Below are 16,345 nucleotides of genomic sequence, written 5' to 3'. Positions count from 1 at the left end.
ACCATAGGAACAAACCTGATTGAGAAAACTCTCATGATATTCCTGAATTCAAAAGCAGAAAATAATCCTTGCCACTGCAACTCAATCTAAATAATACAGGCATGCCTGCTACAGATCAAACATCCTCTGCACCACCTCCTCTAACACTGAATGTTAAGGGAGACCGTGAGAAAGTAAAATCCTATATAGGCATGTAAGTGCTAATCTTTGCTGCCTGTGGAAGAAGTTGCTGAAATGAACATGCCTGGGACGGTAGACGGCTTCGTGTGTGTGTGCACTTAGTCACTCAGTCATGTCCAATTCTTTGTGACCCCATGGACTGTACCCCACAAAGCTCCTCTGTCCATGGGATTTCCCAGGCAAGAATACTGGAGTGGGTTGCCATTTCCTTCTCCAGGGTATCTTCCCAACCCAGGGATCAAACCCAGGTCTCTTGCACTGCAGGCAGATTCTTCACCATCTGAGCCACCAGGGAAGCCCACAGTTGACTACGTGGGCGGCTCAAATGAGTAAAGCAACACCAAGGGAACAAAGGCAAGTTATTTTGGTCTCAGAGCCCAAACTTTCTGTTACAACCTAAAGAAATTGTCTCAATGGGATACTTTATTTATCCTAAGGCTTTTCTTTACAATTATTTCAGTTTAGCCCAAATTGAGGAGGCTGCCCACGTGGCTCAGTGGTAAAGAATCTGCCTGCCAATGTGAGAGACACGGGTTCAATCCCTGGGTAAGAAAGATGCCCTGGGGAAGTAAATGGCAACCCACTCCAATATTCTTGCCTGGGAAATCCCACGGACAGAGGAGCCTGGTGGGCTACAGTCCATGGGGTCGCAAAAGAGTCAGACACAACTCAGTGACCAAACAACAACAAGCAAAAAATGAAGCTCAGGAGGATAGCTAGCTGACGTTTGCTAGACAGACACAGACAGAGCACAACTTACAATTCTATTCCTCCTCCTCTGATAATCCGCCTTGATCCCCAGAAAGCAAAAATGGCACTCTCAATATCTAGTCCAATCAACAGACCACTAAATCCACCTGCACTGAAACAAACACACTGAAGCGCCCGACAGAGAACCTGGAAAGCAACTGTACAAGCAAGGGAGGCACTCTTGGCATGAATGCGTAACGTGTGCATTCAAAGGCGGCTGGCCCTTGAGCGGCCTGCCCTGCAGAGTGAAAAGTCATGTGTAACATCACAGTCAGCTCTCCCTATCCGTGGAACTCAATCCACGGAACAGGTCGCATAATGCTATAGTATTTATTTATTGAAATACACCTAAATATAAATGGACCCATGCAGTTCAAACCCATGTTGTTCAAGGGTCAACTGTATGGCCAAAAGCAGAGTTCTTCCCAGGACTTGCTCATCACCAGTAAAACCCCCATCAGAAGGTACTAAATTGCTGACATAAGCAATAATTTAGAGCAAAAAGCAGCACCAAGAGAAGAGAAGACACTGACCAAAGAAGTATACTTTAAAATAAGACTTTTCAGGACAGCTGACTAAACTGTCTCTAAAAGAAATTCCAAAGGAAAAAGACCAAAAGATACTAGAAAATGGCATCAATATCTGATCCATTTCAAAGCAGTCTATTTTGAAGAAAGCTTCTCATTTGGGCAGATGTGTTCTAGTGTGACTAGCTCAAAATTAGTTTTGTAATTGTGAAGTGTACAATCAAAGCAGGTGACATTTGACCTACTTAAAACAACCATTAAAGGAAAATAAAAACAAAAATGGTTTGATAGCAACAAGAACATCAAGTAAAATGCAAAATTTTTAACAAAAAAAAATTTTACATGTTTATTCAGGCTCAAGCTCTGTATGTTATAGTCTTTGAACTTAAAAAGCACTCAAGCTACAACTGAGATTGTCCCGCTTCCTTCATACTTATTCATTTCTTATATCCTCACAGCTTTTGTTTCTCAGGTGTCTTCCTCTTTTCCCAGTGCTAATCTCATCACCTGGGTTCTTAATACCATTTCCAGCCTGACTGTTTCATCGATTATCAACTACTCTTGTATCTCTCGTTTTTCTTTCCATCCCTCTACTACAATCGCTCCTAACATGCAAACACAAATAAGGCTCCGGCCTTCTGGAAATCGCCTTCATCTACCTTCAGTCTCTTACCCTTCCCACTCCCGTATCGCCGTCTGTTTCACAACCAAGTTTCTTCAACTGTGAAGTGTACCATTTATTCACTTTGCAAGCTGCTGTAATCCAGGTTCTGCCCTAACAGGAAACTTCCTCATCTTCCTCTCCTTAACTCTTTCCTTCAAGGTCCACCACAATTGTCTTTGAAAATTACGATTATTCCTTCTTTACTATATTCAAGACTTGAATGTCTAGTTTCCATGAGAAGTAATTCTAGACCAAAGTCTACTTTGTTTTAAATGCACAAAATTTAAAGAATGATAGGTTACACAGTTCAACAATTCCAATTTGTCTATGTAAGAGAGCAATCCTAGAAAGGCTTTTAAACATATTATTAAATGTAATACCATTTAACACACTTGTTTTTCCTCAATTCATTTCCCATAATAGTTTCTATATCATCTTGGATTATCTCCCACTTTTAGTTTCATATCCCATCTGCTCATTTAAGATTCACGTCTGTCCAGTTTCTGAAATATTTGTCACTTTAGTCATTAGCATTTTGCGTAATATAGCACTTTTTTTAAAGTTCAAAACTGAATTATTTTAGTAAACTGATTATTTTAACATCACCACTACTTAACCTAAATCAGTCTGCCCACACTTCAAATCTTCCACCTAACAAAAAGCAGATTTCAGTAAGCTTTTGTACTGTTTTTTAAAAGGGAACCAAGACCATAAATTAGAAGTGCTCTCCTATATACCACTTCAGAAAATATTCTAAAGGACAGACAGAGTTGACAACTGAGCTTCCAAAGAATATGCAAGCTTTCCATCCCCCTTCCAAGAAGCCATATCCATTAATTCCTTCAAGACCCAGTTTAAAACAGAAAAAAGTTTTTCTGGTTGAGTTACTATGCTATCTGTTCATATTGCTCTCCCTCTGCACTTACCATATACAATCTTATAGAAACTAAATATCAATAGTATATGCAGGTCTTTATCCTACATATCAAACCCTTTTTTGTTTAGTTGCTAAGCCAGCTGTCTCTGACTCGTTGCGACCCCATGGACTACAGACCGCCAGGCTCCTCTGTCCTTGGGATTTCCCAGGAAAGAAAACTGGGGTGGGTTGCCATTCCGCTCCAGGGGATCTTCCCGACCCAGGAATCAAACTCACATCTCCTATATTACAGGCAGATTCTATATTACTATTCCCTAGGGAAGCTCATTAGCCCTTCTGTAAACCCAAGCCAGATTTCAAGCATTTCTGATGTTTGTACATTATTTGAAAATAAATTATATACGTCCTAAATTTCTTAAGCATCTGTTGTTTGGTCGCTCAGTTGTGTCTGACTCTTTGTGACATGGACTGCAGCACACCAGGCTACCCTATCCTTAACCGTTAACATTCAAAAAAACTGTCTAAATACTAATTTATTAGTTACACCATCCAATCTCACTCCCAATTCCCTTTGCCCTTCACTGAGGCTCATAAGTGCTCATTTACCGCACAAAGTATCAGGTAGAAAAGATTGTCTTTAAGGGTGAACGGAAGGAAAAAAGAAAAGGGAAAAGCTAAAGCGCAAAGATGATATCACAGAACCTGCTACTACTCCCTACATTTTAAGGAATACATCAGCAAAGAGGAAGCAGCAGCAGATACCCTCAGAAAGGAAAGGGAAAATCTGCTTAAATCCTTGTTCCAAAACTGCTCTTCTCCCCATTGGGGAGAGGCCACCCTCACCTCTCCATGCCCTCTTCAAGCCTCTCTTTCAGACCGCAACCCTCTCCTACCCCTCAAACATGCCCAGAGTCTGTGTGGGCCTCATTCCCACTGCCTGGAGCCAAGATGGGTTTTAGGGAGGGCCTGCTCTGATGGCTGGGACTATAGTCAGAGGAAAGGTACTCCTAATAACCTAAACTTTCCCATAAAAATACTCCCATAAATAGCATCTGAGTTCTATAATACAAGTAATTAAGTACAATACAATAGGCTAACCATCATTTGTAGCGACAGAATTAAGGGTAGGTTTTATTTAAAAGCAAACACGTACAAATTAACTTTTTCTAATATTTAGAATGCTGCAGACCACTACATGTAAAATTCTACACTTTGGATAAAACTTAGGACACTGTTCATAATCAACACGACTAAGACTAAAACTACAGACTGGGGCAGAGGGGCTTTCCTTCCTTTAACAAGGTCTAAACAATATTTTTAGATGTCGCCACATTATTAAATGGAAAACAGAAACCGGCTGGCAGTTGAGAATATATACTTTGTTCAAAACAAAGTAAGGGTTATGACATGTGTGTCACACTAAAATGTGATTTAGTCTTTAAAAAGAAAAAGATATTTATTAAGTACTATTTCTGACATTCCCTGAGACAAATCTCAAAATGTTAATAGAACTGCTATTTAAAGTTCAAAGAGCACTCTGGAGCTGCCAAGGAATTAATAGCTTAACCTACCAAATAAGAGCCACAGTTCAATCTCCAGTCCCAGCCAGTCAGAGCTCAGGGTTGGCAGAGCAGAATCACTCAGCTTATTAAAGACACACTGTGCAACCTGAGAATCATATACACAAATGAAAAGTTGTGACATCTAAAGATGGCTCATTTATAAAGAAAGACACAAGAACAATTTAATCTTCTGCTCCCCTCAAAAAGCACAAATTCAATATAACTGCCATACTTAAAACAAGTAATTTTGCTGTTCCACTTCCTGGCTAACTGTCTAGGGTTACTCTATAACTTTAGTTGTAATTTGCCAGAAGACTCTTCCTATTAAAAAACATTATCTAGTCATCCAAAGTGCTTTCCTTAAAAGATACTCAAAATGATTTCTCACACCTCCTGACTTCCATATTTCCATCAAGTTTATAGGAGAAAATGAGACACAGAACCATTATGTGACCAACTAGATACAGTCACTAGTTTAAAAAAAAAAAAAAGGAGGGGGGGTTTGAATACCACTCAACTTTCCCTATTACCAATTTACTATCCATTTTACTGAGCTCATAGAAAGTAATCTTATAACTGAAGATTAAGCAAAAGCCTTCTTATAGGATACTTCTTAGAGAATGAAAATGAAGGAATTTTGAATCAAATCTCAAACAAAATCTCCAACAGTTTCCAAAATCTATTAGATTGCTAACCACCTTACACAAAATCTAAATAGGAACCAAATTCCTGCTCCTTTGGGGTATAAGCATGCATCTCTTGATCAACTGGAAATTTTTTTTAAGGAAGATTTTCTAGAACTCATCTAAAATATTACCAAGCAACAGTACATACAGCCTAAACAATGTATGTTGAGAACACAGAGCTGAACAGCTAAATAAACTTCAAAAATAATAACAACATATTGTGATCAGGGCCTAAATGTGTAATGAGAACTCCCTTACAAAACAAGGTGGAGAAGAGAATAGTTGTCCAGTCATTCATTCATTTAACTATGAAGGGAATGCAAAGATGGCTTAGACGGGGTCACTGCCCTACAGAAATTCATATGATTATCAGAGGTAGACAGAGGAGGTATTTGGAAGGAGCAAGAGTGACAAGTTCAATCTGTGGGAGTCAAGGAAATCTTCAGAGAGCGGTGACATTTGACCTACTTAAAGATGAAGAGGCCTGTGCCAAACATATACATGTGCAATAAAACTAGGAGCTGGTTCCTCCCGAGTTGGACATATGTATGTTTTTCCTTATTTCTCTTTAGGACATTAATACTCAATCTTGTGAACTGCCAACACAAAATGCTTTTTCACACCTATTTTACTCTTTTGAATACCTTACTTATTAGCTCTCAAATTAAGCACAGATGGACTGTGGGAACTTTATGGTCATGCAAAAATACTTCCTCAGAAATATATCAATGATGGGAGCGAGAAGAAGGATCATGGTTTTCATGCAACTTAATACGTTTTAGGTGAACAATCTTTGTAATTTCCACTCAGTATTATAAAGGACTCTATGCACAATTAATGATATATGTTATTTGAAACAAATTATTTCTTCAAATTTAATTTTAATACCAAATGTCTTAAATATATCCAATTAATGTAGTGATTTAATACAAATCAAGACAATTATTACAGTAAAGAGATCTAGTGAAGATTGAGAAAAAATGCTTACCTGAAAATTTACCTAATTCGCTTTATCTTCCCCCTTTTCATTTGTTCTTAAGTTACAAATTTAAACAATGTAAAATAAAGGCACAAGTGAAATTTTAAAAGAATCAACTCAGGATGTTCCTTTAACAGTAATGGAATTTCACTGTACTTGGAAGAAGTACAAAATGCAGAAAGCTGTCAACCAGGGCTCTGTGCTATTTCACAGTAGTAGAAATGCAGCTTTAATAAGACTACCACAATTCATCTAGAATGAGAAAATAAACATTCAAAATATACATAATAAACTACAGAGTATGGAAATGCCAATGGAGTAAACATTCTCCCTTGGACACCACTGATTCTTCTAATTCTCATCTAGAAAGAACAACAACAAAAAAAAAACCCCTCATCTTTCTTGACTAGAATCCGAATGTACTCTAAGACATTTCATTAGCTTAAAAAAGGAAAACAACTTTATTCCAACCAACATAACTAAAACATGTCAATATAAATGCAAGTAAAACAGGAGTTCTTAAAAGAAAACTATGATAGCCAAGTTATGACAACAGAATCCAATCTATACTACAGATGATTTCAAAAATTGAGTAACAAAACAAAGTAGTACGGTGGGGGAGCTGCCTCTGAAATACACACCAATCACATATTAAAAGCATTTAAAACTATTTTTGTGTAAACTAAAGCAAAGATAGAAAACCATGCTGATGTACACAAGTGACTATACTCAACAAAAATTGAGCACACATACATATTTCATTCATGCAAATGAACATGAATTTACAATTCCTCATTTATGTTAATATTTACCAAGATTAATGGAAAATCATCTCCCTTATGTAATGAAGTGAATTCCCCCAACAGAACAAAGTTAACACCTTCAAATCTTTTGAATAAACAATGAAAGCACATACTATAAAAGGAAATTATCTGAACTGGATAGAAGTTAAATGACTCAAGAGAGAAGGAAAGTCCGAAATTCCAATACACATTACAACCATTGATTCATTAATTCCAAATCTGTAAACCAGTCCTGTGAAGAAAAATGTGTGCCTGCAAATTTTTTAACTATCCCCCACAGCACATTTTTAGACTACCTACCTAATTACCTCACTTTGCAATGCACTAAATGCAATTTCTTGAAATAGCAATGTTTATACAATGACAAAATAGAAATTCTGGTAGCCACAACACAGTTTGTAAAGCAAGTTAGCACATAACACATTTTAAATAAAGGACACTAAAAGAAACGCCGAGGAAACAAACTCTTTTTCTCCATTTCTAATAAATGGCTGCAATGCACAACTCAGTGATAACATCCAATATTCCACCGTATTACTAATTCTCATAAACTTTGTCTAATCTCTCAAAGTAGCTAACGTCTGTGAGATGAATATATCATCCAGTTTCAAAACAACAATAAATCAGTACCTTCTACTACTATTTCAAAGGAGAAGATTATGCTTTTCCTCTACTGAAAACAAATTAAAACACTCAGAAAAATATCTAGTCTGGGAATTCCCAAGCGGTCCAGGGGTTAGGACTCTCTTCCAGTACATGGGTTTGATCCCTGGTCTGGGAACTAAGATCCAAGTGGCCAAAAAGAAAACAATCTAGTCTATCTCTGAATCAAACTTTGAGAAAAAGTTGAATTGTTTATTTCAAAAAATGCAGGTAAGTAATCTTAATACTATTTACACTGAATTTCACCTCAATTTTAAATAACTTAAACATTACTATAGAATATGCCTATCTTTTGCCAATATATAATATATAGACTATAGTATAAAGTGGTAACAGGGTATCTTTCTTATTAATCTCAAGAGCAGAGAAGACCTTTGAAAATGTTTGATGAAAAAAAAAAAAAAGAAAAAAAAAAGAAAATGTTTGATGAATACAATTAACTCAGAACTAACTAGGCCTGTGAACAAAAAAGATGAATGAATCTTTCCATGCCTAATTAATATAAGCCACTACTATAACTTAATGTTATTTAAAGAATGCCTTAAAAGGTTGTTTGTTCCCCAAATACCTAATACAGTCACGAAAAAAATGACCAAAATATTCCAAAGAAAGTGCTAAACTACATAAGCACCTGGCATAAACTCAACACTCATTGTCCTAAGGCACCCCCTGCCTTTATTTTCACAAAGCAGCAGCCACAACCTAACTTCCTCTCAATGAACTCTTCAAGCAATAACACAGCAACACATTTTGTAGCATGCAAGTCCTACGTACATTATTTTCTCTTTAAAATTATGAACTCATCACACGTACAAATGGCTCTTTAAAACGGTCCAGTAAACTGCTACACTATGCCTTAAATTGCTGTCTATTATGTACTTAAAAATATTTACTAGCAATTGGAGGTTAATACAGCAACTACTACCGGGTAAGCAATTATTGCTATTAAAGATACATAAATACTGTAATGCCATGCGATACTAACAACAAAATGCTGAACAGAAAACAAACAGTAGCAAATTATAAATATTTTCATTAAAGAAAATGAACCATCATGAAAAAAAGACGCTTCACATGTAAATACTAACACTGGAAACTCAAATGAAAAAAATACTCTATATAAAGTATCGGCATTTGAGAAAATTAATCATTCCTTCTTCCTCATTTTCAATTGATGGTCCTCCCCATCTGGTTCTAACTCAAAAGAATAAATCTCAAAGTTTCTACAACTATCTTCCCTCTCTGCAAAAAAAATAAAAATAAATCTCAAGAAAAAAGAAAGCAGGTCAATGAGAGATTACTGTAAAAATCTTCAAATGCGGAATGAGTGATCCTTAATAGGAATCATGTACTAATGTGTATTTCAATTTAGGAAGGAAGAATTTGATACCATCCCCCAACTACCCCATAGTTAGGAAGATTCTAGGCAAATAAAACAACATGAATGTGGGACATACATAACTAAGAATTAAACTGCCCTATGTCAAAGAGTATATACTTTTATGAAGTATATACATATACTTTATGAAGGACATAAAACTGCTTTTCTCCGTATCATCTTGAATAAGAAACAGGAAGAAAAGTAAAGATATACTTACATCTGGAAATTATGTCTTTCCACAAGGATGAGTTGACATCCCATAGGGCATTGGTACACTCTCCAAAAGGGCAGATTTAACACACTTAACTGAATTATAACTGAATGAATACATAGCAAGAGTCTCCCGGAAATGTGATGGACAGCATGAGAAAACAGTTCTGAGTCACAAAGGCACAGTCAGGAATGCATTTAATGCAGTAGCTACAAATCTCACAACTGCAAGAATAACCCATGTCATGTATGCACAATGGCATTTTTCACATGTTAGGAAAAGGGGGAGGGGTTGACAAAGAATTTAGGAAATATGATGATGCCACGCAGTAGAATATCAGAAAACAAAGTAAGTAAAGGACTAACAAAAATCTTAAGTCACCTGACTGCACAAATCAACTTCTGCTAAGCCAGGTGAACACCCTGAGGTAACAGAAATTGGGTGGGTCATTAATGTGGTACAGAACTTTATCAGCTCTAGCTTACATTTCAATCCACATTAATAAGAGTATTTAGGTAAATTCTCTATAAGCAATACTTTGCTCAAAAAAACTACAGGTCAAAAAGAAAACTATATGCTAATACTATGTACTAAGAGTTTTTATAATGCATGCTTTATTTTGAACAGGTGATGATTTTATCCCCTTTGGAATTAATTATTGTATACAATGTATTTTAGGCAATATATTTTTGATATTCCAAGTTGCTGCTGTATCTGATTTTCAAGAAAATGCTCAATTTGGAGCAAGAAAAATTTACAGTATCAGCAGCTCTTTAACGGATTTGTAATTTTTCAATAACCAGCTATCCAACCTCCATCTATAAAAGAACACAGACATTCCATAGTCCTTTAAAAAAAAAAAAAGCATTTCTGCATTTCCAAGTTGCTACCTAAAGAATAATTGTTTTAAAAAAGTATACTCAAAAATCAATTCCTGGTTTAAACACAAACCTTTAGAAAGTCAGAAAGCACAGAATCATCTCCTACAAATTGTTTCTCCAAAACAATATTAAACATCTTTAGCAACATTATCATTCTTACTTAAGTTTAAAAAAAAAAGGATAAAAAAAATGATATATACTAAAGACTGGCTACACATGTATTTTCATTCCTACATGAAAGGTACTGTATACAAAATAGCCACATATATACAAGCCATTATCAGTCAGCATGATATATGGTAATTTGGGGGAATCTCTCCTCACTAATACTGATCTACTTGGTTATTTTAATTTCCTGATGAAGTGTCAACGCGGCCACCAGTCACCAAACCAAAACCACTTAAATGCCCCTTAGCCAAGGCTCGCTAGCCTATCCAAGTCCCTGAGAACCTGAGTGATACTAAACGAGAGATTGAGAGAAGAAAAGAGGCGGCAAGGGGAAGTTACCACAGGACTGAGAGGGAGAATCACAACTTGTAACTGAATGTTAAGATTAAATATCCAAATAAAAATGTTGGGAGGAAAAAAACTGGCCTGCTATTACTACAGTAAAAGCACAGATACTATGTCACTCGGTCTCAGTAGGTAAAAATCGCTTGTCTTCATTTTTTTTAATCTGCACAATGAAATATATTTAATAAAGCTTCCATTTGAAAAGTTGGCAAGAATTTGTATTTCTCCACAAGTCTCAAAGGGGAAAAAAAAAAGCATCTTTGCTACCCATAATTAAATGTAACTAATTACAATTTGAACACTAAATTATGTATCCAGTGTAAACAAAGATTAAGAGGAAATAAAGCTCTATGTACAGCAGAGGTTACGGAAAACAATTTCCAAAATGCATGTTCTCTAAAGGCAGTCCCCCAAAAAGGGTACACCACTTAAACAAAGTTGGGTTTTTTTAAAAGTCTAAATTAAACAAACCGTTCAGCCAATTTTCCAATTATATTCCACGCTTGAAACATAATTGCCTTACATCTGTTGACAAATCTTTGCTCAATATTTAAACAAATTCGTAGTCTCCCGGGCACATAGCTATACATACAGTAACTCATGCACAAAGCACATATTTAAAGACCACGCACTGCAATTATTAGCCTAAACGCCAGGTTTAACAACGTGAATGTTTTCAGAGCTAGGTAATACGACCCAATAAAAAAAAGCAAAGATGGCATTTACCACCAAATGTCACTGCCACCGCCAGGAAAGAGTTGCTGGAACCCTATACATTTTTAATTTCGATGAATTTAGACGCCGTCGTCGGATGCCAGGCTTCCAGGAGAACAATTGACACCCTAACTGCTTCAAGATTAGGGCAGGCGATTCAAATCCGAAGGAAAAGTTGTCAATTATCAGAGAGAGAGCGCGAGAGAGGCGAAGGCAGATAAAAGCGATGTTATCAAACCGCCCAGCTTGTTGCTGTGTGTGTGTGGATTCGTTGTGAGCAGAGAGAAAACAGTTTTTAAAAGACACAGGAGGAGAGAGAGAAGAAAAAGCTTTCTCCACCTTCCGTCGGCTCGGTGCAATGGCTTAAAGGCTCTTCAGCGTAGTAAGCCCCGAGAGGCAGGCGGCTGTCGATGTTTACAATCGCCGGAGCTTCGGATGCAAGAGTCCTTTACTGACACAATCGCATTCAATCAACTGTTTTCGGGCGAAATTGCAGGTGTCATTATGGAATTTTTTAAAAATTTCAAAAGGCGGGCGGGCGGGCAGCCGATCCGACACAAGGAGGGGGGGGAAGCTGCTTATCGCAGGCGCGGGCAACACAAGGCAAAAGCCTTCCACATTCGGGGGGGGGGGGAAACGGGGGGAAAGGAGGGGAAGGGGAGTGCGACTGCAACAGAGGGTGGGCGTTCGAAGTGCGACCCAGAATCGGCAGCTTTGAGACTTCCACATGCAAATTCCACGCCGAGCGCCGCGCTCACAAATGATTTTTAAAGAGCCAAATAAACACTGGATGGGATCCAAGGCGAGGGAGAGACGATCCAAAAGGGGGAGAATCGGCAAGAGGCGAACGGCGGGGAGAGGCGAGGGAGGGGCGAAGTCCCGGCGGCGGGAGGAGAAAGTTGGTCGGCGGCGGAGGTCGACCCCCCCCCCCCCCCCCGTTGGAGTGACAATCCTCCAGGCTCGCCCCGTTCGCCACCCAGTTCGCTGCCGCAGTCATGATCCTCCGCGAGCCCGGCCGCCAGAGCGGGGCATGTCGGAGCGAGGCGTCCGAGGCGAGGCCGGGCCGGGCGGCGGCGCCTCGCCGGGAAGCGTGGGGCGGCCGGGCCGCCGCCGCCGCCGCCGCCGGGGGAGGGCGCGAGGGCCGGCGGGCGGGCGGGAGGCGCCGCGGCGACGCCGCGCCGGGGGCGGCGGGCCCGGGCCGGCGGGGGGGTCCGCGGCGGCCGCGCGGCTCCTTCCTGCTCGGGCGGCGGCGGCGGCGGCTGCTCCCGCGGCGGCGGGGGGCGCTGTCCGCGCGGCCCGGCGCCCTCCCCGCCTCTCAGGGCCGCCGCTGCCTCCCGGGCCGGCGCTGCGGGCCGGCCGCCGCCTCCGCCTTCCCTGTTCCTCAGCCGCCGCCGCTGCTGCCGCCGCCGCCGCCGCCGCCGCCGCCTTGTTTATCTCCAGCCACCGACTCCCCCTCAGCCCCCGCCGGCGCGTGAGGGGAGGCGAGCCCTGGAGTCGCCGCCGCCGCCTCGGAGCCGCCGCCGCCGCGGAGCGCGAACTCGCGAAGGGGGGGGTGCGGACGAAGCCAGCGGGCGACCCCGGCAGCCGAGCGACGTCCCCTCCTTCCTCTTCCTCCCCCACCCCCCCCTCCTCCCCAGTCAGCCTCGCTTCTCCTCCCTCCCCGGGCTCGCTCGCTCTGACAGCAATGGCGGCCGCCGACCGCGGCTCGGCCCGCCATTGGCTGGCGCCTTGTCACGTGACGGGCGCCGGCCGCACGGGGGGGAGCACTGGAGGGGGCGGGGGAGGGGCCAGAGCGGCGGCCGTGGCTGTTCGCTGGCGGCGCTGCTGAGCCGAGTGCGGCTGGATTCTCCGACGGAGAGAGGGAGGGAGACCGAGACAGAGAGGGAGAGAAAGAAGTGCGGGCGGCGCGGCTCCGAGGCGGGCGGGCGGGCAGTCAGCCGCCGAGCCGGCCGCCCCGCGCCCCGCCCCCCGCCCCCTCGGGTGCACGAATCTTTGCTGGGCGCGACCGCGAGCCCCGGGAACGCCCGTGGCCGTGGCTGTAGAGGGCGCCGGGCCCCTTGCCTGTGCCCTCGATCGCCCCGGCCGACTGGGTGGCAGAGGCCCGCCATGGGCCAGACAGCAGATCCAAGTGCTTCTGGGTGTCTCCTCGAGGTCTCACTCCGTGGTCCGCGTTCTGCAGAGGAGAAAACCGAAGCACAAAGAGATTAAGTCACTTACCTGAGGTCGCTCAGCTGGGAAGAGGAGGGGGTGAGATTCGAACCCCTGCGCTCAGGCACACAGCGAAGCAAAGCTCTTGCATTAAGATTCTTAAGCCTAGCCCAGGAAGTGCTTACTGTGTACCATGCACTATGCACTGAATCCAGAAATGCCTTTTAAGCCCTTACTCCTAGGCGCTGTGTGCACTATGCATGCATACATGCATGCAGAAATGCTTTCTGACCTCTTGCTTTGTGCCAGGATATAAATATATGTATATTTTAAACTACCAGACACTACTGGGCTGGATTTGAAGCAGACCTTCCCGCCTGGCTCCATTCACTCAATAACCAACATTTCCCAAGCATAACAGCGTGGGAGTCCAGAGAAATGCCAGTTTAAGGAGGCTCTCAATCAGACCTCAAGAGTTCATGCTCCGCGCGAAGGTGGGAAAGAGATAACTTATTAACAAGTCCGCAAACGTTGAAAAGCCAGGTGGATTGGATTAAAAGAGGGACGAATGGAAAACAAGAAAGAAACAATGTAATAAAAGGAGAAGAGTATTAGATATATGAATTGAACTTTGGAATTACCAGAAATTACTGCTAAAGCAAAACTTAGGAGCAGCATGTTATATGTGTATTATCATGACTGACACTATGTTATAACCCAGTGACACTATGTTATAACGAATGTACCTACATTATTTCACCTAGTCCTCAGAACAACCGCATTAAGATACTGTTTTTATCCTTAGACTGTAAGTCAAAGCTCAGAAGTGCAGTGACACCTCCAAGCTCTCCAGTTAGTGAGCGGCTCAATCCCAGGTGTATTTGACTTCAGAGCCCAAGCCTGAGTCCAAGAAGGTTCTGTCAACAAGTGCCTATAGATGACTCTGGCACCCATGGTTGTATTACCTTAACCACCACAGTTTAACTCTCTGAGCCTCATTTCCCAGTCTGTCAGAAAGAGGTCCCAGTTGCTGACCCACTGACTTCAGACCAATTTCATGCATTTCTATTAAGATGTATTGATGAAAATGTTTGTGGGGGGGGGCACTTTATCAACATGCATGATGTTACTTGGGTCTGAAAATCAGACTGATGGTCTATCATATCCAGGTGTGTTTCTATGCCAGGAGGCTTTCATCTTACGTACCTGGTCACCAAATTCTCATTCTTCAGTTAAGTTTTTTTTTAAAGTCTCCCAAAGCAACCTAATCGAAAAATGAGAAAAGGACATGGACAGTTTACAGAGTAGGAAAGACGTGTTGCTCTTAAATATATAAAAAGATGTTCAGCCTCACTTGTTGCAGTGGACAGAATGTTTGTGTTTCCCTAAAATTAATCTGCTGAACCTTTCATTCCCAGTGTGATGGTATGTGGAGATAGAGCTTTTGGCAGGTAATTAGGTCACAAGGGTGTAGCCCTCATGATTGCAGTAGTGCCCTTGAAAGAAGAGACAAGAAAGACTTCCAGCCTTCAAACTCTCTCCCTCCCTCCTCTGTCTTTCTCTCTCCCTGCCTACTTTGCCCTCCCCCACCTCAACTGGCTCTGCCCTGTGGAGACATAACCAAGAAAAGCATTCATACCAGGAACCAAATTGGCTAGCACCTTGATCTTAGACTTACCAACCTCCAAAACTGTGACAAATAAATTTCTCTTGTTTAAGCAAGTCAGTCTATGGTAATTTGTTGGAGCGGCCCAACAAGTGGACTGAGACACTCTTCATAAGAAATACAGAAATTAAAGCTATAATAAGTATTGACAATATTTTAAAAGCTTAGGCAACTGTGAAGGGAAGCAGAACTCATACATGCTGTCAGTGGGAATATAAATTAGCACTGCAGCTTTGGGTGTCAATTTGGAAAAGAGCAAAATTTATAATGCACCTTCCGTTTGACCTAGCAATTCTGCACAGATGTGTGAAGACCTATAGAGCAAGATGTGAACTAAAGCTTCTTTGTAGAAAGCAACTTCCATGTCCATCATCTGGGGAGTAGTGAACAGTATAATTTAATCCCATGCAGCCATTAAAAATAATGAGTTAATGCTATGTATACTGATAGAGAATAATCTCAGAAAGAGGTTATTAATTGAGATATCCCTGGAAGGTTGCACCAGAGACAATGGTAGTGTCAGTTCTCTCTGGGGATAGAGAGAGTAGGGAGAGAAATCACTTTTCACTGTTTTGCATTTTTTTAGTCAAATGTGTATATTACCTATTCAATACAGTAAGTTTTAAACAACACAAATCAATAGATAAAATTGAAATCAAATTTTGCAATCAAATAAAAATAAATAGCAAATAAAGCAAATTGGGAGAAAAAAGAAAAGAAAACCTCATCTAGGGAGATCTCTTCGGCTGTCAAAGCGAAAGCCCCAGAGTGGAAAAGAAAAGGCCAGAAGTGCAGTGTGCAATTGCCCCAGCAACATGAGTAACAGAACTCGGTTCTAGTCTCAAGTGGCCCCTGAGCAGCCCTGTTATCTTAGACAAGCCACCCGACCTCTCTGGGCGTTTCCTCCTGTGGGAAAAGGCAGCCCAGGTGATCCTCCATGCTAAGTCATTTCTAGCAATGAAACCTTTTGACTCTGCATGTAGAGATGACTGATAAATATCTGCAAAGCCCTAATAGAGAAAGCAATGGGAGTTGATGGAGAGCCTCAGGAGATAAAATCAAAACAAAACAAAGCCATGCTGGCGACTAGGCAGCCCCAAGACACCAGGCACTTCTAAGTCCAGTTCCCCATGTGGGGGG

At 41.4% G+C, this 16,345-nt stretch overlaps 1 protein-coding gene across 1 annotated transcript in view; it reads right to left on the bottom strand.

The window, feature by feature from the left end:
- MED13L (mediator complex subunit 13L) overlaps window positions 1-12,467 on the bottom strand; it is a 281,837-nt gene extending 269,370 nt beyond the window's left edge. Inside the window, 1 exon segment of the mRNA XM_070475321.1 lies at window positions 12,328-12,467. Coding sequence (XP_070331422.1) covers window positions 12,328-12,388 — 61 coding nt within the window. The 5' untranslated portion in view covers window positions 12,389-12,467.
- Between the last annotated feature and the right edge of the window lie 3,878 nt (window positions 12,468-16,345).

This window comes from Odocoileus virginianus, chromosome 12 (genome assembly GCF_023699985.2).
Source record: "Odocoileus virginianus isolate 20LAN1187 ecotype Illinois chromosome 12, Ovbor_1.2, whole genome shotgun sequence".
Classification (NCBI taxonomy): domain Eukaryota; kingdom Metazoa; phylum Chordata; class Mammalia; order Artiodactyla; family Cervidae; genus Odocoileus; species Odocoileus virginianus.
Note: the sequence above shows the minus strand (reverse complement) of the source record. Positions and strands in the feature narration are given on the sequence as shown.